Raw genomic sequence first — 24,188 nt, 5'->3', positions numbered from 1 at the left:
TTATCTTTCATTTCTAATTCATCTTTCAAGTCTATCAAGCATTGTGATATTTGTCCTAAGGCAAGACAACATAAAATGCCTTTTTCTATTAGCTCTACATCTACTAGCAAAATTTTTGAGCTAATTCATATTGATGTTTGGGGGCCTTATCATACAGCTACTTATAATGGCTTCAGATATTTTTGAACCATTGTGGATGATTATAACAGAACCACTTTGACACATTTGCTTTCCACTAAAAGCAATGCTTTTCCTATTCTTCAATCTTTCATTGAAATGGTTAGCAATCAATTTGGCACCACTGTCAAATGCATTCATTCTGATAATGCTTTTGAACTAGGGACTGGAATAGTTCAACGTGCTTACTTATTAAGTAAAGGCATTATTCATCAGACAACTTGTGTTGCTGTTACTCAACAAAATGGTTTTCTTGAACAAAAGCATAAACATTTGCTTGAAACATCGAGAGCCTTAATGTTTCAATCTAAACTTCCTGTTCAGTTTTGGGATGACTGTGTTTTGACAGCAACACATTTAATAAATCGTTTCCCCACTGAGATCCTTAACAATAAAACCTCATATGAGGTTCTGACATGAAAATTTCCTTCTTATTCTCACATGAAGTCTTTTGGTTGCCTTGCTTATGCTTCCACTTTAAGTCATGGAATGGACAAATTCAAACCACGGGCTGTTCCTTGTGTTTTTCTAGGATATCCTCTTGGTAAAAAGGCTTATCGTTTATATGATCTTAACACAAATAAGATCATCATTTCAAGAGATGTCGTTTTCTTTGAAGCTTTATTCCCTTCAATCACTAAATCCAAAGAAAGCTTTATTTTTCCATCAATTGATATCATCAATCAATTCTTTGATGATCCTTCCTCTACTTCCGCTTCTGATTCGATTCCCGATTCCATTCCTAATTCTTCCGCTGCTTCTGATATTCCTATTCCTCCTTCTAATGATCCACCTGTTAGAAGATCTTCTAGAACTTCTGTTCCTCCTTCTTATTTGAATGATTATGTCTGTAATTATCCTGATTCTTCTCACCATTGCTTTCACACTGTCACTAATTCGTGCTCCTCTTCTATGTCTTATTCTTCTTCTCAACTTCTTTTCCAGTCAAACTCTCACCACAGCTATATCTGATTTACATGAGCCTACTTCGTACAAAGAAGCTGCAAATATTCCTGCATGGCAAGATGCCACAAAAGCAGAGTTTCAGGCTCTTGAAAATACTAATACTTGAGCTGTTGTTGATCTTCATCCTGGAAAGAAGGCTATTAAGAGCAAATGGGTGTTTAAAGTTAAACACTGAGCAGATGGCACTGTTAAACGTTGTAAGGCCCGATTGGTGGTTAGAGGAGATACTCAAAAGGAAGGAATTGATTATAATGAGACTTTTATCCTGTTGTCAAAATGACTACCATTCGTGGTCATGTTGCTATTGCTACCAAACGAAGTTGGCCTCTTTTTCAACTTGATGTTAATAATGCTTTTCTTCATGGAGATTTAGATGAGGAAATTTACATGCATTCACCTCCCGGTATGGATCTTCCTAATCATCAATTTCTTAAGCTTCAAAAGTCTTTATACGGCTTAAAACAGGCATCTCGGCAATGGTATGGAAAATTGTCCACTGCTCTAAAAACACGAGGGTACATGTGTTCCCAGAACGATCACTCTTTGTTTTCAAAATCTATGGGATCCTCGGTGGTTTATGTGGCTGTATATGTTGATGACATATTCATCACTGGGAACAATCTATAGGAGATTAATATTCTCAAATCTTTTCTTGATTCTTCTTTCAAGATTAAAGATCTTGGGCGTCTTAACTATTTCTTAGGAATAGAGGTTCTTTATACGACGAATGGTATCATCATGTCCCAACACAAATTTGTTAGGGACATGCTTTCAGAATTTGATACTTCCAATCTTTCTGTTAGTGGTTCTCCATTACCTCATCATTTACAGCTCAAGGTTCATGAGGGTCTTCCTATCAATGACCCTCTACTATTCAGGAAACTTGTTGGGAAACTCAATTATCTTACTCATACAAGACCCGATATTGCTTTTGCTGTCCAATTCTTAAGGCAGATCATGCAAGATCCAAGGCTTCCTTATTGGAATGCGGCTCTTCATACTCTTTCTTATGTGAAGGGTACTATATCTCAAGGCTTATTTTTCAACAATAATCCTTCTTTTGAATTACAGGCTTTCTATGATTCGGATTGGGCTGCCTATCCTAATACACGAAGATCGGTCAGTGGGTTTTATGTTTCTCTTGGTGGTTCTCCTATTTCTTGGAAATCCAAGAAACAACCCACTATTTCCTTGAGTTCTGCTGAAGCTGAGTATCGCTCACTCCGTCGTGTTACAGCTGAGCTTGCTTGGTTAACTCGACTTCTTACTGAGTTTAATGTTCCTAACATTACTCCAGTTACCCTCAAGTGTGACAGTCAAGCTGCCATCTACATTGCCAAGAATCTGGTCTTTCATGAGCGAACAAAGTATATAGAGATTGATTGTCACTTTGTTCATGAAAAATTACAGGAAGGTCTCATTAATCTCATACATACGAAGACTGCTGATCAACTTGCGGATTTGGTTACAAAAAGCTTGCCAGGGCCTCATTTTCATGAGCTATTGCGCAAGTTGGGTTTTCTCAGCCTCCAACTTGAAGGGGGGGGGGTGTGAGCGCATATGTTTACTCAACATATGCGACACATATGTATTTGTATATATAGGAGGTTTGCTTTCATTTGTATGGAACTTTGATTCCAGAGCAATAAAATTTCTCTCTCCCCTGCATTTCTTTCTTTTCTTTCATGTTATCGTTTATATGATTACACTTATTTTAAATGTAAAAAAAAAGCACTCTATTGGTTCCTAACCGAACCAAAACTACCTTATTATAATAGCACACTGTCTCTAAATTCAATCTTTACATAGAAAATTAAAATCTGGTGTAGACTCTGTTGTAAGACAAATAAGGAAATGTCAAATAGGTTGGTATATTTATTAATAGGCTGGTACGCGCATAACTCGACATCGGGCGTGTAAGCAATCCCACTATGTGCATAGCACGACGCTCGTACAAGTGCAACCCGACATTGGTCGCGAAACCCTGTGGCATAACGCAGCATCGGATGGCAATCATTTCTCATATACTACTTTTAATATATGAGAATCTATTTTGTTGGTTTTTTTTTAAATTTGAAAGTGATTAATCTTTATAACATGATTTGTTTCATCGGCATATTGACAATTTGGCATACAATAATGAACAAAACTTGCTTTATAATACCTTAAACAGGGTTAATCAGCAAGTTTTTTTTAAACAAAGGAATAGAGACATTTTTATAAATATTTAAACATGATTTGTTTAATTCAGTCTCATGATGGACCAAATCGACTCTTTGTAGAGGAAAGAAGTAAATCATGAATTTCAACAATTAAATTGTTTGCGTAAAACTCATTAAGTTGCCGAATTGGTTTGCTCATATTGTCGAATTGGCAGTTGTTTGCATAAAGCTTATTTAGTTTTGTCAATTATCACCAGATTAATCATACAAATAGCCCAGTTTTATTTTATCGAACTCAGTGTAAACTAAAAAATAGAAATAATTCAAAACTTATGCAACCTTGAATTCTACGGTCATGCCCGGTTTTGTTATAATAAACCGTAAACCAAACGGTTCATTACGTGTAATATGGATTAAAGATTTTTTTTAAAAATATATAAGTTAATAAAAATTACTTAAATACATCACTTATGTTCATTAACTTACGTAAACAACTAATCGTGTTTATTTTTTATAATGTTATGTAAATTTTATTATATTTTTTTCATCGTAAACAATGCCGAATATAAATTTTGATATAGTGAATGTCGGTACTATAATGAAGTGAACCGCTACCAACCGAATTTTGGTTGCATTCCCGCTGTAACACGCGGGCTCTTCCCCTAGTAATTTATTAAAAATATATTTGGACAACTTAGTTTGATAGCTTTTCGTATACATGATCTGCTAGTCTTTATAAAACTTACAAAAATAAAAAATAAAGTACTAATAGAAAAGATAAAACAATTCAATCGTAAAATATTTGGGGCGCGTTCATTTCACATAATGAAATGAAATTGAAATTGAAATTTGCAAAGAATTTGAAATTGGATTTGGAATCTGAATATTTTAATAGGAATTGGAATTCAAATGAATTAAAATCCAATTCCACTCTTGATGTGTTCGTTTAACAAATGAATTGGAGTCGATTTTTTTTAACGAGGATAACGGCGAAAACATTTTAGTTTTTTTTTTAGAATTTTTGTTTTTTATTTATATTTTGCGTTATGAATTTTTTTTTTTGAATTTTTTAGGGATTTTCTATTAAGATCAAAAACCCCTAAAAAATATTCAAAAATAATAATAAAAAATTCATAACTCAAAATATAAATCGAAAACAAAAAAAAAGTAAAAAAAAAAAAAACTAAAATGTTTTGTTCGTTTTCCTCGTTAAAAAAATTGTAAGTATTTTTTAGTGACCAATTCGTAATGAATTTCAATATGAGTGCCTGGGTGAAGAGAGTGCCGGAGCTTCATGGTATGCTCAAAACGGCTGGGATGAATATTTCCACTAAGACTAATCAAGTTCTAATGGTTAATGGTTTGATCTAATGGTGTCAAGAAGCTTAAGCCAAGAACCGGGGTAATAACGGTAAAGGCAAGAAAATGAAATGGTTACTGTTACTGCCAACAAGTCTGCCACCAACACTAACAAGGGTGTTGCAAAGGTACCACCGCCGCATCCTGAGGATCGCCAGTGCTACAAGAGCAACAAAACGGGACATCGGAAGCGTAACTATCCCGACTATCTTATTGAGCTGAAGAGGCAGATGACCAATGGTGAAAGCTCCTCTAAAAGTATTTCCATTTACGTTATTGAACTTTTCACTGTCTCTAACAACACATGGGTATTTGATACCGGATGTGGTTACCACATCGTTAATGTCTTACAAGAACCTGAAAACTAGAAGAAGCTAAAACAAGGCAGCATGGAACTCATTGTTGCTGATGAAAAGAGAGTCATAGTTCTTGCAACTGGCACATATCGTTTTGCTTGTCCATCTGGCCTTGTAGTTATGTTGAATAACTATTTGTTTGCAACTGATTTGACCAGAAACATTATTTCAGTTTCTTTACTATTTGAACAAGGATTTAAGTACGCTTTTAATGGTATTGCTATTTCTGCTTACTTGAATGATCTCTTTTATTTTGAGGCTAAACCTTGATGTGGTATTTATAAGATTGATATTCAAATAAACAATAATGTATATAATATTTTTAAACGTATCAGATCTGACATCAATGATACATTTCTATGCAATGCCGACTTGGCCACATAAGCAAGGCACGAGTTAAGAGACTCCAATCTGAAGGGATTCTTGAATCCACATGACCAGACTCTTTTGATGACTGCGAATCTTGCTTAGTTGGCAAACTCGCCAAAGACTCCTTCACTTATAAGAATGAACGAGCAAAGGATCTGCTATGACTCATACATACTTACTGATGCCTACAGTTCTTTCAGAACCATGTCTAGAAATCATGAAAGATACTTCGTTTCTTTTATTGATGATTACAGTCGGTATGCTTATGTGTATCTTATGAAACACAAGCATGAAACTTTTGAAAAGTTCAAAGAGTTTCAAAACAAAGTGGAAAACCAATTTGGGAAAACTATTAAAATGCTTCGATCATATCGAGGTGGAGAGTATCTCAGCTCAGAATTTATAAATCATCTAAAAGAGCGTGGAATTGTTTCACAGCTCACTCCACCCGGTACACCCCCAACATAACGGCGTGAGTGAGAGGAGAAATCGAACCTTGCTAAACATGGTTTGATTGATGATGTGTAGAACTAACTTGCCTCACTCCTTTAGGAGATTTGCCCTTATGATCGACGCCCGAATTGTCAATCTGGCTCCAACTAAAAAGGTAAGCAAAACCCCATAAGGGATATGACATGGGCGCAAACCCAATTTGTCATTCCTTAGAGTATAGGGATGTGATGCATATGCCACCAGTAGTGATTCTGATGACAAGCTTGATCCTTGCGGCGTAAAAGTTGTTTTCGTCGGATACTATAACCAAACCGGATATTATTTCTTCCATCCTGATATAAATATGATTTCTATCAAAAGGGAGGGCCACTTCCTCGAGAAGGAAATTCTCGATCGAGGAAGTGAAAATAATATTGTCGATCTTGAAGAAATTCAAGAACCACAAACAACCACTGAGGAAGTTGGAACGTCTTATTAACACTTGTTGTTGCTGATACATCAGACATAAACACAAGCGTTCGTAGAAGTAATAGGACTCGCGTACCAAATTCTAAATACCTATGGCATCTAGATGGTCCCGAAGTCCTCTTAGTAGCTGAGCCAAGTGAAGAACCTGGTAATTACAAATATGCTATCTTAGATCCGGAATCTGAGAAATGGCAAGATGCTATATATGAACGCCGTGATGCAGTCAAGTCTAGAACTTGGTTGGTCTATCCCCCCGAATTTCGGGCAGTAGGGAGCTAGTGGATTTTCAAAAGGAAAACAACATGCATGGAAATATACAGACTTATAAAGCACGGCTAGCCGTGAAAGGTTTTACTCAAACTCAGGATATTGACTATGATGAAACATTCTCACCCGTTTTTATGACTAAGTCGATAAGGGGGTATTACTTGTCGTAGCCGCGTATTATGACTACGAGATATGGAAAGTGGATATCAAAACTGCTTTTCTTAATGGACATCTTTCTGAAAATGTCTATATGGTTAAGCCTGAATGTTTTATTAATCCTAAATATCCTAACAGGGTGTGCAAATTGAATAAGTTCATTTATTAAGCCATGACAGTTTAGCTGCTATAATAAGAACCACTAGAACAAGTATGCAAGACTAGTGAATATATATATATATATATATATATATATATATATATATATGGAAGAGATATTTTAAGAACTCAAATAAGTTTTAAGAACTTGATAACTATATTTATATCCACACATTTAAGTAATGGTAATTTTCTTGTGGTTGAGATTAAACATGAATTAATAATTGAGAGATGAGAGAGAAATAAGTAATATTTAATGATAAAGGGTATTTGGGTAAAATATTCATTTTATCTTTTTCAAATTCCAATAAAAAACATATCATTTGTCACAAATCATGTTAGTTTTTAAAAACTAAATTATTACTTCTAAATAATAAAAAATACAAAGATTTTTTTCTATAAAAATATTAAAATTTATTATTATATTAAGCATATTTAGAAAATAATAGATTTTTTTTTAAAATATATTTCTTTTTGTTCTCTAAATACATGTAGTTTATTTCATACCAAAACACATAACTTACCCAAATCACACAAGTTGATAACTACCCAAATTACACAAATTATTATGCACTAAACAAATGACATAAATTACCCAAAATTACACATACAACAATTATACGAATTACCCAAATTACATTAGTTTCTCAACATCGAAATACACAAAATTACATAATTACCAATTGCATAATACAAGGTACATAAATTACACAACACGAAATACATTTATTACCTTAAATAATCTAATTACCCAAATTACATAAATAATATAAGTTACTCAAATTACTCAACATCGAAATACACAAAATTACATAAATAATACAAGTTATATACACAACATAATTACTTAAATTACAAAAGTTAAATATCTTATAAATTACATAAATTATGCAAGTTACATTCAGTATACATATTACAAAAATTACCTCAACTACATAAATTACCTAAATTGCATCCACGCCAATTACAAAAATTACTCAGCCACAAAATACAAATATTACGTAAATTACCAATTACACATACTACATACGGTTCATAAATTACACAACACAAAATACAAATATTACATAAAATACTCAAATTACCTAAATTGAACTTCAAATGTAATATCACATCACAATATTAAATGAACTAAAAACGAAATAACCATTGTATAAACTCTATATAAATTGTGTAATTAAATTTAATTGAGTAATTATAAATAATCAAATTTCATGTATTTATTAATATTTTTTTGAGTTTAAATAAAATTTGAATTAAAAAAAGGTGAACACAAAATCATAAAATTAAATCTAATCACATAAAAATAGAAGATATGCTCAGACCAAAATATCCATCTCCACGTACATAAAGTGTTTGATTTCTATAAACTGTAAAAAAAATATTTATATACATTTAACTTGATAAATACTACAATAAAAAAAAGATAAAATTCAATAAAAAATGGAGTTTACTTAAAACTAGTTTGCTTTAAGTCAAAAGACACATAAAAGTTTGCAAATAATTAAAATTCAGTTATTTGTAAAATAAGAAAATAAGAACAAGTCGCTCTCATAAAAAGAAACGACCATATCTTATTTTAAAATTTAAAACGCATATCTTCTAGTAAAATAAAGTTTAATAAGTTTTACTTAATGTTCAACAAGTAATTGTTTTTTTTAACTTGATTGCATTTTTTAACTCATATTATCTATTTAATAATTTAAATTAATAACTTTGATAAAAGTTAATGAGGAAATAGAAAGAGAATAATAATGGTCTAATAATTAAAGAAAGATAAATAAATGAAAGACTAAAATACCCTTAGGTGCGTTTGTTTCACGAAATTTTTTTAAAGGATTTGGATTTGGAATTGGAATGGAATGGAATGTTTGATAAAGGTCGGGGTTTATTGATAAAAACCCCTCCAGAAAAAATTTAAAAAAATTAATAAAAAAATCATAACTCAAAATATAAATCAAAAACGAAAAATATAAAAAAACTAAAACGTTTCCGCCTTTGCCCTCGTTCTTCAAAAAAACCTGACCTAAACTCGTTTTGACCCGTTCCGACCTTGACCCATTTCGACCCGGACCCATTCTGACCCGAACCTTTTGACCCTAACCCGTTCCGACCGAACCAAAACAACCATTTTTTAGTTGACTCATTCTGACTCTAACCCGTTCCAACCCATGACCCGTTTCGACCCAACCCATTTGCCATCCCTAGTACTGATTAGGGTTAATAAAACAACCCTTTATTTTCCATAACAATCCTTATAAAATAGGTGGGATTTTAAAATCCCATAAAATGTGGGATTTGATGAGATTTAGTTTCCATTCCCATTCTTTCATTTAATGAAACGAACATATAAATTCATGGGATTTAAAATCCAATTCCTTAGAATTCCTTACAAATCCTTGAAACGAACAGGACCTTATAGTATTTTAAAAAAATGGTGATGTGTTTTAATTTGGTCCATACATTAACTTCTCAAGTTCTTACAACTCAAAAAGGTTCTTGAATAAAATCAACACTATATATATATACACATTTGTTAAGTTAAATTGGTAAGAATTTGATAATCATCAACTCTAACTTTATCACAATAACAATATATACACGGTTGTATATGGTTGACATATTTAAAACTAAAAGTTGTACATATGTGTCTGTATATATATGTAAATTTATCATTTATTATCTATAAACATATTTTTAACGATCGAAATTTAAAGTTTCAACACTATTGGTGAAAACTCTATATTATTGATGAAAACGTACTCTATATGTGTGTGTATATGTAAATTTATCATTTATTATCTATAAACATATTATTAACGATCGAAATTTAAAGTTTCAACACTATCGAAATTTAAAGTTTCAACCTAATTAAATATTTATACACATTTTAAAATCACTATTGGTGAAAACTCTATATTATTGAAAGTTAAAAAGTAAAACTTTTAGAGAATGAAAAAGGAAATTAAGTTTCAACATTCCACATTGATTCCTTACAAAAGAAATTTGTGAATAATGACGCATACGAATACGACCTTCGCGTAAACATATCTTCTCTCTTTAGCCTTTTATCCATGAAATTGTTGTTAAATCTGGGGCCTATCACTCTAGCCACTTTAGCCTTTTTATCCTTAAAATTTGTGTCTCTAAATACTTTCCACAAAGCTAACCGAAAACTTTATCGTTTTAAATACTACAAATGTTGATAGATATTTAGCATTTAGTGTAAACCAAGGTTCTTGATTTGATAAAAATGTTGACCAAATCTCTTAATTCTGGCTAAGTTATGAATGGTTGTCGGTTGTATGATTTACTAAGTACAGGAGAGTTGAAGAAGTCTCGATAAGAATAGTAGCGAAAATTATTAAATCTTTTTAAGAATACTGCGGAGATGGGTGTCATAGTGGCAAGAGTTTCTCACACGATAATGGAACATCCGGACATCAACTGGGCAATGGATATATTGTAAGTGGGCTACAACTAGTTTCCACGAAATAAATCACAAAAAATCACAAGGTTTCCACGAAATAAAAATACTAGAGGAAGCTGAAGAATCTTCGATCTTGAAGGCATTGTTGTATCCAAACGGTTCTTCCAAACACTCTGAGCAATCATCTGATTGACTTTTCCTAGGCACAAGTCCTACTTTCGTATCAGACATGCCATAAGTCCGAAATGTAACAACAGTGCATTTAGGATTCCACCATGAGGTGTGACTCAATGAAGCAAAGGGTATATAGCCCACCTGCGGTCTTTCCGTATAGGATTCTGGATTTTTATCAAACTCCTCCCAGTGATCAAGTTGAGAATCTGTGGACAAAATCTCCGGCATAATAGTTATGTCACACCCGCAAATCTCGCAACCATAAGCAGATACTAAAAATCCACCAAATTCACTATACCAATTGTGTGGAAGTGGAAGCTGTAAGGTGACTTTTTCCCTACATGTACCAGATTCTAATCGCTGTACTTGGGGAAGTGCTATACTCATAAGGCGATCTGCAGCTGCATTTACCTGCCCGTATTCGTTTACATCATAGGGAACATTAATATAATAATAATAATAATAATTATTATTATTATTATTATTATTATTATTATTATTATTATTATTATTATTATTATTATTATCATAAGCCAAACAAAGATGGAAAAAAAAAAGAAGAGATAAACCTGAAGCATAGAATGTACCACCCTCTCACCACCAATCAACTTAACACTGTCCAAAAGAGAAACTTTCCATAACCATTTACAATTTGATAATTCTCCTACACTTTGAAGTGACTCACAATAATCTGCATTGAGAATAGCTATACTTGATGGGAGATCTGGAAGTTCTACAAGGTTATTGCACCACGACAAGTTGAGGAACTTGAGAGACGGGATTTGGGAGAGGTTGAAATGCAATCGTGAAAAATGATTTTCACTTAGGTCTAGTATTTGTAGGTATACTAACCCGCTCATATCGGATGGGATATGTTCATCTCCCAAATTGGAGTTACACAGATACAACTTTCTTAAAAAACGTGGAAATTGAGGAAGGTTCATGCTCAGCGACTTGTCTCGATAAAAGGATTGTAACCCGATACGATTTTTTAAGGATGTTGAGTCCTGCCACTTTATAGTTAAATGAAGCTCCTCTAAACAACATTCCTTGTTAAAAAAATCCACTGCTAAGTTCTCAAGTTGATAACATTCAGAGAGGTTAAGATATTCCAAATGTTTTAAGAGACGGAAGTTTCCCTCTATTCTTTTTAGTTTGTGGCAACGAAATAAATCAAAAGAAGCAAGGTTGGTACAAAACTGTCCAACTGATGGTGGGATTATATCTATATTAGTTGATCTCAAACCAAGTAATACCAAGTTATCCATGTTTGCTTGGATATGTGGAAACTTTTGAAGTTGATAACAGTAAGAGAGATCAAGAGTCTCCAATTTCTTCATGCATACAATGGGCGGAAAGGATTTAAGTTTTGAGCATTGATTCACGCTCACCCACACAAGCCTTTCGTGATATCCAATTGATGGATGAATCTTTTTTAATTGTTCACATTGTCCTAAATTCAATCTTTCTAGACATGGAAGACCCTTGAAATCTGGTGTCCTCTTTAGGTTCCATGAACTCCATAGATCAAGAATTTTCAATCTTGGTAGATGCTGTTGCAAGACAAATACGTAAAAGTCAAATAAGTTACTATAATTTATTAACGTCGTAGAACCGTTTTCATGTAGCATTTTGTTGCACATGATTTGCTAGGCAACGAGGATTTTTTTCTTTTATACACAGTCAACTTAATTGTGTAAGAATGTAGGTCCCGAAACCGGATCCGACAACGAAAGGTTTTGTTCTTGATAATCGCTCGAGACGGGTGCGGTGAATTCAAACGACTGAACAAAATGATATAACGATAATATAAATGAACGATCTCGTTATCTGTTGAAATATTTAATATATTAAGTAAACGAACCGACCCCACCCAAGGTGAGCTCTCCTTGGGTGGGTGAAAACACCATAAAAACAAACACAAATAAAACCAACAAAGTCCTATTTATAGCCAAACTAAAAACATTCTAGAAGCTTTCTTTCCGTTGAAGCTAAACGCGTGCTCGAAGTTCTCGTCTCTTGTTCGGATTTGCTCGCCGACATTAAATATTATCTTGACCATAAATATATATCGGGTTTCGTCATTTGATATCGCAAGTCACAAATATTGACCTTACAAAGAATTATATCAATCATTATATATATATATCCATTTGGCGAATGATCTGAACTTTGACCTCGAAGAGGTCTTCCGCTTGTATACGGGCGTAGTAGATTTCTTCGACACTAGGAAGGGGGTTAGAAGCCAAAAGCCGCCGTTGGATGGACGAGACGGAATCGCCCCCGATCAGCTCCTCCGGATGATATGGGTAGGGGACCCCTTGCCCTTGTGGGGGCTGATTCGATGGGCCAGCTTCGTCCCCCCGCGGAGCAACATGAGCCGCAGGCGGCACGCGCCTAGGTTCTGGCTGATTCGATGGACCAACTTCGTCCCCCGCAGAGCAACATGAGTCGCAGGCGGCACGCGCCTAGATTCTGGCTGATTGACCGTCGCGCTGCTGTCTCCGCTCTCCATTGATGTTGGCCAGCTTTCCATCAACACATCGACCGCGAAAGAATCATCTTCAGGGCCCAATGGGCCGGAAGAAGCGGAAGGAAGAGAAAGCCCTCTTTCGGCACCGTTGCCCGGAGAGCCACCAAAAAAGAATAAAAAGGAGCCAAAATAAAGAAAAGAAGATTTCAGCCAAGCACCCAAAAACGAAATTAGAAAAAGAATAAAGAAGAACATAAGATAATCCTTTTTTCCCCTGATTCTCCTTATTCGATAAATCAGAATGAAAGCTAGTAATAAAAAGAAAGAAAGAATAAAATAATGCGTAGACACCCGAGTGAGGCCCTCTGACCCTATCTCACCCCAAAAAACAAGAAACACTGTACCGAGAACCTTATGCAAGAGTTTTCCCATTGTTAACATTTTTTTTGCTTTATGATTTTTTCCAGTATCGAACCCCCCCGCATGGTAGCGATCCAACTAAAGATTTTGATTCCAGTGGGGACAGCTATGATCATGGTAGCTGCGGTGAAGTAGGCACGGGTATCAACGTCTAAGCCCACAGTAAACATATGATGAGCCCAAACAAGAGATCCAGGAACACCTATACTGATCATGGCATAAACCATGCCTAGATACCCGAAGACCGGTTTTCCCGAAAAAGTAGAAACGATATAACTTATGATACCGGATCCAGGCAGAATGGGAATATACACCTCTGGATGACCGAAGAACCGAAAGAGATGCTGGTATAATATGGGGTCTCCCCCTCCAACGGGATCAGAAAAGGTTGTATTAAAGTTTCGATCGGTTAATAACATGGTAATTGCCCCTGCCAGTACCGGAAGTGATAATAAAAGTGGGAATGCTGTCACTAGAACGGACCACACAAATAGGGGTGATCTATGCATAGTCATTCCAGGTCCACGCATGTTGGAGATAGTTGTTATAAAATTGATAGAACCTAAAATGGATGAAATACCAGATAGATGAGGACTAGAAATTGCTGAATCAACTGCTCTTCCAGAATGGCTGGTAATACCACTTAAGGGCGGATAGACCGTCCACCCAGTGCCACTACCCACTTCTACTAAGGCTGGGCTTAATAGGAGCAAGAGACTTGGTGGCAACAACCAGAATGAAATATTATTTAATCGTGGAAATGCCATGTCAGGCGCACCTATCAGAATCGGAACAGACCAATTACCAGATCCACCTATCATTGCCGGCATAACCATAAAAAAGATCATTAAAAAAGCGTGAGCCGTTATTAAAACATTATAAAGTTGATGATTCCCACCAAGAATTTGATCGCCGGGTCATGCTAATTCCATACGAATCAGTACTGAGAAGCATGTGCCCATCACTCCAGCAATGGCACCAAAGATGAATATTAATTATTTAAACCCAAGTGCCGAGTCTCTCCGTCTTCTGAGACGGATGAAATGTTTGACCTTGTATCTATGAGTGGGATTTACAAAGTATTTAATGTATTTAATGGATTTACAAAGTATTTTTAGTGTTGACTACTTGGTAACCTTGGCTAGATTCCCAGTTTAATACAACATTCATTTCACAATTAATAATTCATTTAACAGTTCTATTAAAATGATTTAGTGAAACATGAAAATTTGCATACCTTGTACCCCTTCCAGAGTTGTTTTAGATTGTAACATCTCAACATTAGACAACCAAGTTCTGTTGGCTGGAATTTTGATGGGAATGAATATCCTGGATACCTTTCCCAATCAATCCATCGAAGTTTCTTCATGTTTGCAATAACACGAGGAAGACGTCGATGGTTGTAATAATTTTCAGAAAACAAAAGGTTTTCCTCATCATCAAATGCAGGTTGTGGGAAAGCTAATACTTCAATTTCCTGTGCCAATTAATCAAGGAACCAGATTGTATCAGTTTAGCTAGACAAACATCATTAGATGCACAATCAAACTACATGCTTAGAAAGTTAACCGTTAGCAATGCATCTTCCTCCATAGTAAAAAACTCTATGATATCTTTCTTTCTCCAAATTCTACTGCGTTTTTCAGGATGATTAGGGTGTCGTTCTTTAACAATGTAGTGCGCCAATTCTTCTACCAAGTCATGCATATCAAATTTTCCATTTGAAACTTTTATGAGAGACTTTTGTACCAACACCTTTATTCCTATGCGTGGGTGAAAACCACAAGCATCAAGCACCGTGATTGCCGATTTGATGTTACTTCTCCTCATGAAACATGCAATATCTAAGAATAATTGTTTCTCATCATGTTTAAGCCCATCATAACTTATTTTGAGTCTTTCCATCACTTGAACATCTGGGATGGATTTTAGCTTGGCCAAGGCACACTTCCACTCATCCTTGTCTTTGTCATATAGAAAAGAACCAAGAATTTCAAGTGCTAACGGGAGCCCACCAGCATAAGAAACTACAGCTTGTGAAAGCATCTCATAATCTTCTACAGGTTTATCTTTTTGATATGCATGTCTATTAAAGAGCTTGGTGGCCTCGTCATGTGATAACAAACTCACTTCATATATCATGTCTACATGGCGGGTTAGCAAATGCTTATCCCTAGTTGTGATTATTATACGGCTCCCCTCGCCGAACCAATCATGTGAACCGGCTAACACCTCAAGTTGTTTGACTTCATCAACGTCATCAAGAACAACTAAAACACTTTTTTGACATAACCTTCTTTTTATCATGTTCTTTCCTTCTATCTCACTCCCCACCACAACATTTGTTTTCAAAACAAGTGTCAAAAACTTTTCTTGCATCGTTTTCAAGCCATGCTTGCTTGATTCCTCACGAACATTTTCAAGAAGACAACAAGCTTCGAATTGGTTATAGATTTCCATATAAGTAACAGATGCGACAGTAGTCTTACCGCCACCCCCAACTCCCCATATTCCAATCATGCGCACACCACCTGACCCAGTTCCCAACTTTAACTTCAAATCCTGCATGCGTGTCTCCATTCCAATGAGGTCTCTATTAACATTATTAATTAGGGGAGACAACCTACTGAAAATTGTAGCAACAATGTCCTTGATACATTTTGCTTCATGTCTGCACAATAGATACATAAGTAAATAAACATCTTATAAAGAATAGTTGTATCTATGCCTAGTGCCTACTTATATCTAATTAATTCAATACTTTAATACATGGTTTACAATAATATACGGAGTAACGCAAAACAATATTAACACAAAGAACTATAAGTGAAACCAAAATACCAAGTAACACAAAACAACAATCGAGTACTATAGGATATGTCTTCAGATTTGTAATATCAAGAATAGTTTCCATACTAGATTTAAATTGACACCTCTAGTTACAAGTATAACTGAGTTATAGGATGCGAACATATTAAGTACAAATGAATTTTTCATAAAAATAAAAGAAAATTACCCATTTGCAAAGTCCTTAGGAACCCATCCAGAAAGGTTTCCTGCCTTTAGCAGAGCTTTTCTCCATGATTCAACTTTGTGCTTATTCTGACACTCATGTTTGGTAAATGCTTCTCCATATTTCCCATTTTGTTTTCTCACATCCGAAGGATCGACATCGTAAAATACGGGCATAACAATTTGCCCCTTCTTGTCCATGCACTCTATAATATGTGCAAGCTCATCCAGGCACCAAGATGAATCAGCATAGTTTTCAGAGAACACAATAACGGCAATATGTGAATCTTGGATAGCCTTCAAGAGGGCTGGCCCGATTGACTCACCCCGACCAAGTGTTTCGTCATCCTTATACGTTTGGATTCCTTGTTGTACAAGAGCCATGTAAAGATGATCCACAAAGCTCTTGCGAGTGTCTTCACCTCTAAAACTTATAAACACGTCATGATTCCAAGATTGAGAAACAAGGGCGGCAGGAATGAAGTGAGAGGAAGATGATGAAGATGCCATTGAATATGTTTGGAACGAGTTCAAAAGCAAGTAGTGGAAATCAGGTCCTGAAAGAGAGATGTGGTTTTATCTTAGATATATATAAACGAAACCTTTAAAAGCTCTCCGGTTACTCCCTACATTCTCTCAAGCCATTAGATTGTTTTATTTGTAAATAGAGACTTCTCATGCATTTGATCCGAATTCACAGATGGATCTCACCAAACCCAGATTGCCTTTAAACGGGTTATAACATCTCATTAAATTAAAAATTAATCTCACCAAATATTTGATATGAAATTCCTATAAAATAGGTATATACTAAAAATTAATATATGATTAAAAAAAGATATTATTTATAATTAAGAAACAGTTTTATAGTAAAAAAAATAATCGGGTCATGATCTCACCAAGCCATATAGCTTTTAAACCGGGTTATAGCATCTCATTTATTTATGAAATCCTTTCATTATCAAATCCTAAGTATATTAATAACTTCCTTACAATAAATAAAACTAAATTTCAAAAAAAAAAAATAAAAATATTAAAGAAGAATAATGTAAAACAACCCCATAATACATGGAGATAAAATCTAGTATTAAATATTTGAGAGATTCCTCCTCCAAGATAAGACAAATCAAGGAAACATCCTAATCCTTTCAATAATACTAATTTTTTTTGTTACATTCTAATGTCTTTTATTAAAAGTTATCGGGTTACGCGGGTATGAAGATTAAAGTACTATTAGTTTGTATTTATACATAAATTATTGTTGATTCCCCATCACACTTACCATCTACCAACTATTTTATCATGCGAATGGAATAAATATTGAGGGTCAAAATAGACTGCATCCTTTTACATTGGGATTCCTTTTATCTTTATTTGTATCTTACATAATATATATTTTTGATCTTATCCCATTGAATAATATATTTCTTTTGATATATTTTAATGAGCAGGTAAAAAGCTTACATGATGCTGATGCTGAAAAGTTAAAAGATAGCATGTCAACTATTTTACTAATTTTCGTCCGAAAATTTAAGCAATCCCCTCTCCCCCTATTTATTATAAAAATCTTTATACGTATTAAGTCCCCCTGTGTTTTCGTCCTGATCATAATATTTAATTTCATGGGCTGCTTATTTAACTCGTTATGTTTACTGTTTATTGCGTCAAGACATGTTTATTTGTGTTATGTATTTGTAAATGGGGCGGACTTGTTTAAGCCCGATTTATATTATGTATTTGTGTTAAACAAAGCGTCTATTTATGAAGCGGTTACCAAGAGACAGTTGCATCGTTTCATCTTGTATTTATGTGTCGTGATGTAAAACAATCAGAATGAGATCGCTTTGATCATTATCATAATATTTACATCAGTTTGTTTATCAAGTATCATTCATGAAACCTATTTGGAATCCATGCAACCCCCCTCCCCCCCCCCCCCCCCCCTCTTTTGGCCAGGGGGGAATTTATGCCTTTTCGTCTCAAAATTTTTAGATGTAGTGTAAATTTACCCATTTTCTTCCAAACATTTGAGCCCACACCCTCTCTCTCCCCTGTTTATTAAAACTCTTATGCATACCGAGTCCCCTCGCATTTTCGTCCAAACGCTTCGCCACTATCCTACTCAGTGGCTGAAGTGACTTCTTTGATTTATGTGGGCAAATTACGGCGTATAAATAGTTTGTACTCTAATTCTCAATTGTAAAGTCAAAGGGTTAGTCTCTAAACTTGTTAGATAACAATCCGTCAAAATTGTTCATAGGCCATCGTGGGTTTCTATTATCATTCGTTTGTTGGGCCACATGTCCAACTTTTGCTAGGGGCTCGATTATTTCCTGGGCTGAATTGAAGCTATCAATCTTTTTCAGGTTAGATAAATAATAAATTTATAATTAACCTTTTATTGCTATGTTATGTTTGTAGGTCAGAGGGTTTTACATTAAACTTTTGATTTTTTTTAGAATATAGGTGTAACTGATATTTTACATATTGATTTTTTCTTGTCCTCCAGTGATAGTGACCTAATACCTTTTGGTTTGACAAAATGTGAGTGTCAAATTCGGATTATCAATGAAAATGACCAATTTCATAATTTATGAAAAAGCATCAAGCTCATAAAGGGGAAATTGCATTATCTCCTAAACTTACAAATTACATATTTCCTCATGTTCGTAGAGTTTTGCACATCATGCATTGAAAACTTGCATTTTGAGGTAATATGCACTTTCGTAAATTTAGTGGGGGATTCTGCAATTCTGCCAAGTATTATAAATTGCAATCAGGTTACCAACAGCCATGTGATGTATGCGATATTTGATTTTTGTGACGACAACACCACCACCACCAACAATAATAATAATAATAATAATAATAATTCTCCTTTTTCTGACTTTAGTAGTAACAGAAAAATATGAAAGAAATTTTCCTACTAAATATTAAATAATAATAACAAGCTGAATACTAGAGGACTTTGGATCATCTTTGATCTCAAATGTCTTTCTATCTTCATATTCTTCATCCCAAAACTCATCTATCGTAGGAGCATTTTGTTTTTGCCTTGAATCACCTGATTTAGTCCATTTCATAGGAACAAGTCTTACTTTTGGATTAGACAACCCATCAATTTGAAATGTAGTATGAGTGAATGTAGGATCCCACCATGAAGTGTGCTTCAATGAACCAAAGGGTACATAAGCCACATATCCGTATTCATATGATTCATGGTTTTTATCAAACTCCTCTATGTAGTCATCGATCGGTTGGGAATCTGTGGGCAACATCTCATGCTTAATAACTATGCTACACCCGCGGTCCATGCAATCATCAGCACATAACAAAAATCCACTAAAGTCACTATACCAATTGTGTGGAAGTTGCAACTTGATTAATATTGTCTTTATATGAGAGTATATAGACATCATTAATGGTTCATGCAGAAGCTGGACACTCATAAAGCGATCTTCAACCGCATTTACCTGTCACGTTTACATTAAATTTCGATGAGTTATTATTTTTTTATATACTTAACATTCCATAGAAAAGTTGAAATTCAAGTACAAGCTAGAGTTAAACCTGAAGCATGGAACATAGTACACACTCACTTCCAATTATTAACTTCTCCCGCCTCCAAAGTGAGACTTTCCACAACCATTTATACTTTGATAAATCTCCTACGCTTTCAATTGAGTCACAGTTAGTTGCATTGAGAATAGCTATACTTGATGGGAGATCCGGCAACTCTACAAGGCTTTTGCAGAATGACAAATTGACGAACTTGAGACATGGGATTCCAGAGAGGCTAGAATTTAATCTTGAAAATTTGTTTCCATTTAGGTAAAGAGCTTGTAGGTTTAATAACTCACAAATATCAGATGGAATGTCTCCATCTCCCAAATTGCAGTAACTAAGATTCAACATTCTTAAAAACCGTGGAAACTGAGGAAACTTGAGGCTCACAAAGTTGTATTGATGGAAAGATTGTAGCATCTTACAATTCATAAGATTCTTTAATGTTGTTGAATGCGGATTCAGATGTTGGCTACAGTAGGCAAGATTAAGTTCTTTCAAACTTTTAAGGAGATGGAAGTTTCCATCTATCCTTTTAAGCTTACAAATAATAAACTTAAAAGAAACAAGGTTGGTACAAAATTGTCCAACTGAAGATGGGATTATTTCGATATCAGTAACATCCAGATGAAGGTTTACCAAGTTACCCATGCTCGTTCGTATATCAGGAAACTTTTGAAGTCGACGGCAGACAGAGATCTTAAGAGTCTCCAATTTTTTCATCCGCAAGATGGGTGGAAACATTTTAAGTTTTCGACACATGCTCACTTTTACATAAACAAGCCTTTCGTGATATCCAATTGATGGATGAATCTCTTTTAGTTCATCACAGTCTTCTAAAATCAATCTTTCAAGGCATGGAAGACCGTTAAAATCAGGTGTCCTTAATAGGCACAATGCACGATAGAGACTAAGAACCTTTAAATTCGGTAGACACTGTTTCAAGAGAAGCGCGCAAACTTTAAATAAGTCAGTATATTTATTAGCATCATAGAAGGTTTTCCTGTGGCAGGAGCTTCTTGCCTTATTGAACATGTTTTTCTTTACAATTTATACAACATATATAACATGTTATTACATTTTAACATGCACGGTAATTTTTAGTTTTTTAAAAATCTTCACATTTTTACACTCTCGAAATCAATGGCAACCTAATTTATCATACAATTTTATATTATTGGGTTTAATTATATATCTTGATAATTTTCTTAAAAAAATTACTTTTGGGAAAGTAGTCAAAAGTTTTTAATCGCAATCATGGGCATGCATATACAGTGTTCACTAGCTACTCATGTCCATTTTATAATTTGTTTCAAAATCTGATAACTCATTTCACAATTTTATTACAATAATTTTGTGACACAAGAACGATTATGTACCTTACGCCCTTTCCAAAGTTGCTTTTGTTTGCTGTCTACCAGCATCATACAACCAAGTTTTGTTGGCTGAAACTTTGATGAGAATGAAGATGCCGGATAACCTGACAGCATAACCCACCGAAGTTTCTTCATGTTTGCAACCACACGAGGAAGGCGTGAACGATTATCATAACTAATTTGCAAATTAGCTAATACTTCAGTTTCCTGTGTTGAAACCAAATTGAGTCAGCAATAGAAAAAAGTCACTGGATGCACCTAAAAACTATATTTGTGCAAATTTAACTTAACCATTAATGGTTCAGCTGCCCTCATATCATAAAAGTCTACAATATCTTCCTCTTTCCAAATTCTGCTACGTTTTTCCGGATTATTGGGATGTTCCACTCTGACAATGTAGTGTGCCATTTCTTCTATCAAGTCATGCATATCAAATATTCCATTTGAAACCTTTATGAGAGACTTTTGTACCAACACCTTTACCCCTATAACTGGGTGAAAACTACAAGCAATAAGCACCCTCATTGCATCATCTATCTCCCATCTCCTCATGAAACATGCAATATCTAAGAACAACTCTTTCTCATCACTTTTAAGTCCATCATAACTTATTTTGAGCCTCTCTGTGACCTTAGCGTCTGGGATGCATTTTAATTTGTCCAAGACACTCATCCACTCATCCTTGTCTTTATCATATAGAAAAGAACCTAGAACTTGAAGTGCTAGTGGGAGCCCACCAGCATAAGAAACTACAGCTTGTGAAAGCATCTCATAATCTTCAACAGGTTTAACTTCTCGATAAGCGTGTCTACTAAAGAGCTTGGTAGCCTCATCATGTGATAGCAAACTCACTTCATAGATCGTGTCTACCTTACGGCTTAGCAAGTGCTCATCCCTGGTTGTGATTATAATTCGGCTCCCCTCACCAAACCAGTCATGTGACCCGGCTAACGCCTCTAGTTGCTTTAGATCATCAACATCGTCAAGAACAACTAAAACGGCTTTGTGACCTAACCTTCTTTTTATCATGCTCTTTCCTTTTATCTCACTCTCTAGATTCACTTTTGTTTTCAATATAAATGACAAAAAAACTTCTTGCAATCTTCTTAAACCGTGCTTGCTTGATTCATCACGAATATTTTCAACAAAACAGTGAGCTTCAAATTGGCGAGAGATCTGTGTATAAGCAGCAGATGCGAGAGTAGTCTTACCACCACCCCCAACCCCCCATATTCCGACCATGCGTACACCACCTGACCCAATATCCAAATTTGATTTCAAATCTTGCAAGCGAGCCTCAATTCCGATGATGTTTTTATTAACATTTGTATTTGGAAGAGATAGCCTACTGGAAATTGTAGAAACTATGTTTTTGATGCATTTTGCTTCATGCCTGCATCAAGGATAAATAGAACAAGCTCACTCACACTTGCTTAATGGGCTAGGCAAACATTGGCTGCTAATTAGGAAAGTATTTGTAGTAACAACTACAAGTTAATACTATATATTTTCAGGAAAAGTGGCCACTAATTCAAAAGTTACTATGGGATTAAGACTTACAATACAAACACGTTAAGCATAAAATGCGTTACGTAAAGAGAAGAAAGGAAAAATATACCTATTTGCAAAGTCTTTAAGGACCCATCCAGAAAGGCTGCCTGCTTTTACCAGAGCTTTTCTCCATGATTTAACTTTGTTTTTATGCTCCAATTCATGATTGACAAATGGTTCTTCATATATACCGTTTTGTTTTCTCACATCCGACGGATCGATGTCATAAAATACGGGCATCATGATTTGCCCTTTGTTTTCCATGCACTCTATAATATGTTCAAGCTCATCCAAGCACCAAGATGAATCTGCATAGTTTTTAGAGAATGTAATAACTGCAATCCGTGATTCTTGGATAGCCTTCAAGAGGGCTGGACCGATTGCCTCACCCCGATCAAGTGTTTCGTCATCCTTATATGTTTGGATTCCTTGTTGTATAAGAGCCGTGTAGAGATGATCCACAAAGCTCTTTCGAGTGTCTTCTCCTCTAAAACTTAGAAATACGTCATGATTCCATGATTGAGAAACAGAGGCAGGAATTATTTGATCACAAGAGGAAGATGCCATTGATCTGTGGGTCGAATTTGTTGGGAATTAGTATTTAAAATTGCAGTGGAAATCAGGTCCAGAATATATGAGAAGTTTCCCCATTCCAAGAAAACGGTATATGTAGGAAACTTCATAATACTTTCAATAATGCTATTTCATTTTTACTTATATATTATTGTTGTCCCTATCACACTGACCTTCTACCAACTACTTTATAGTGTGGATGAAATAATTGAGGGTCAAAGAAACTGATCCCTTTCACATTGGATTCCTTTCTCTTTCTTTGTTCTTGTTTCTTAAATTATATTAAAAAACACTTATATTTAATTGTGCTTTTTGTTATCCAAATATTTTCCATTTGCAGCTCTCATCTATTTCATTCTTTGACTAAATCTTGACAAGTATGATTTTAGATTAGCACAAATTGTTTCTTGGGTCCGATTCGCCGGTTTGAAATCGATTTGGGTATCTATACTTGGTATCCAGGTTTGTAACCGTTATGGGGATGAAAACAATTGTGAATTGGTTAGAATCAGATCGGTTGGGGATGACCCTACCAACAGCTTTCACTATGGGTGAGATTCACGGGGTGTTCTCGTTTGTATGTTCTTTTACATCAAAAAGTAAGAACGGGCAACAAGTTATCGATGCTATAGTTAAAATCATGGGTATGCCGGCTAACTTGCAGTCAACTTTGATATCTTTGCTATGGTCAAAATCACGGGTACGCCGGCCATAGGTAGTAGT

The 24,188-nt window shown here is 34.9% G+C and overlaps 2 protein-coding genes across 2 annotated transcripts; both read right to left on the bottom strand.

The window, feature by feature from the left end:
- Positions 1 to 10,391: 10,391 nt before the first annotated feature.
- Positions 10,392 to 16,948, bottom strand: LOC143626085 (disease resistance protein Roq1-like). Its single transcript, XM_077096257.1, has 5 exons — positions 16,406 to 16,948; positions 14,959 to 16,060; positions 14,627 to 14,866; positions 11,066 to 12,049; positions 10,392 to 10,907 (listed from the first exon to the last, which is right to left on the bottom strand). Exons 1-5 carry the CDS (start codon positions 16,909 to 16,911, stop codon positions 10,392 to 10,394), a joined length of 3,348 nt encoding a protein of 1,115 aa, XP_076952372.1. The 5' UTR covers positions 16,912 to 16,948.
- A 2,386-nt stretch (positions 16,949 to 19,334) lies between these two features.
- LOC143626084 (TMV resistance protein N-like) lies at positions 19,335 to 23,459 on the bottom strand. Its single transcript, XM_077096256.1, has 5 exons — positions 22,960 to 23,459; positions 21,633 to 22,734; positions 21,345 to 21,548; positions 19,972 to 20,901; positions 19,335 to 19,874 (listed from the first exon to the last, which is right to left on the bottom strand). Exons 1-5 carry the CDS (start codon positions 23,457 to 23,459, stop codon positions 19,335 to 19,337), a joined length of 3,276 nt encoding a protein of 1,091 aa, XP_076952371.1.
- Between the last annotated feature and the right edge of the window lie 729 nt (positions 23,460 to 24,188).

The sequence above is a fragment of the Bidens hawaiensis genome, unplaced genomic scaffold (genome assembly GCF_021521415.1).
Source record: "Bidens hawaiensis isolate Kalapana, Puna unplaced genomic scaffold, B.hawaiensis_p1.1 tig00004282_1, whole genome shotgun sequence".
NCBI lineage: Eukaryota > Viridiplantae > Streptophyta > Magnoliopsida > Asterales > Asteraceae > Bidens > Bidens hawaiensis.
The sequence above is the reverse complement of the archived record's forward strand: the minus strand, read 5'-3'. Positions and strand labels throughout refer to the sequence as shown.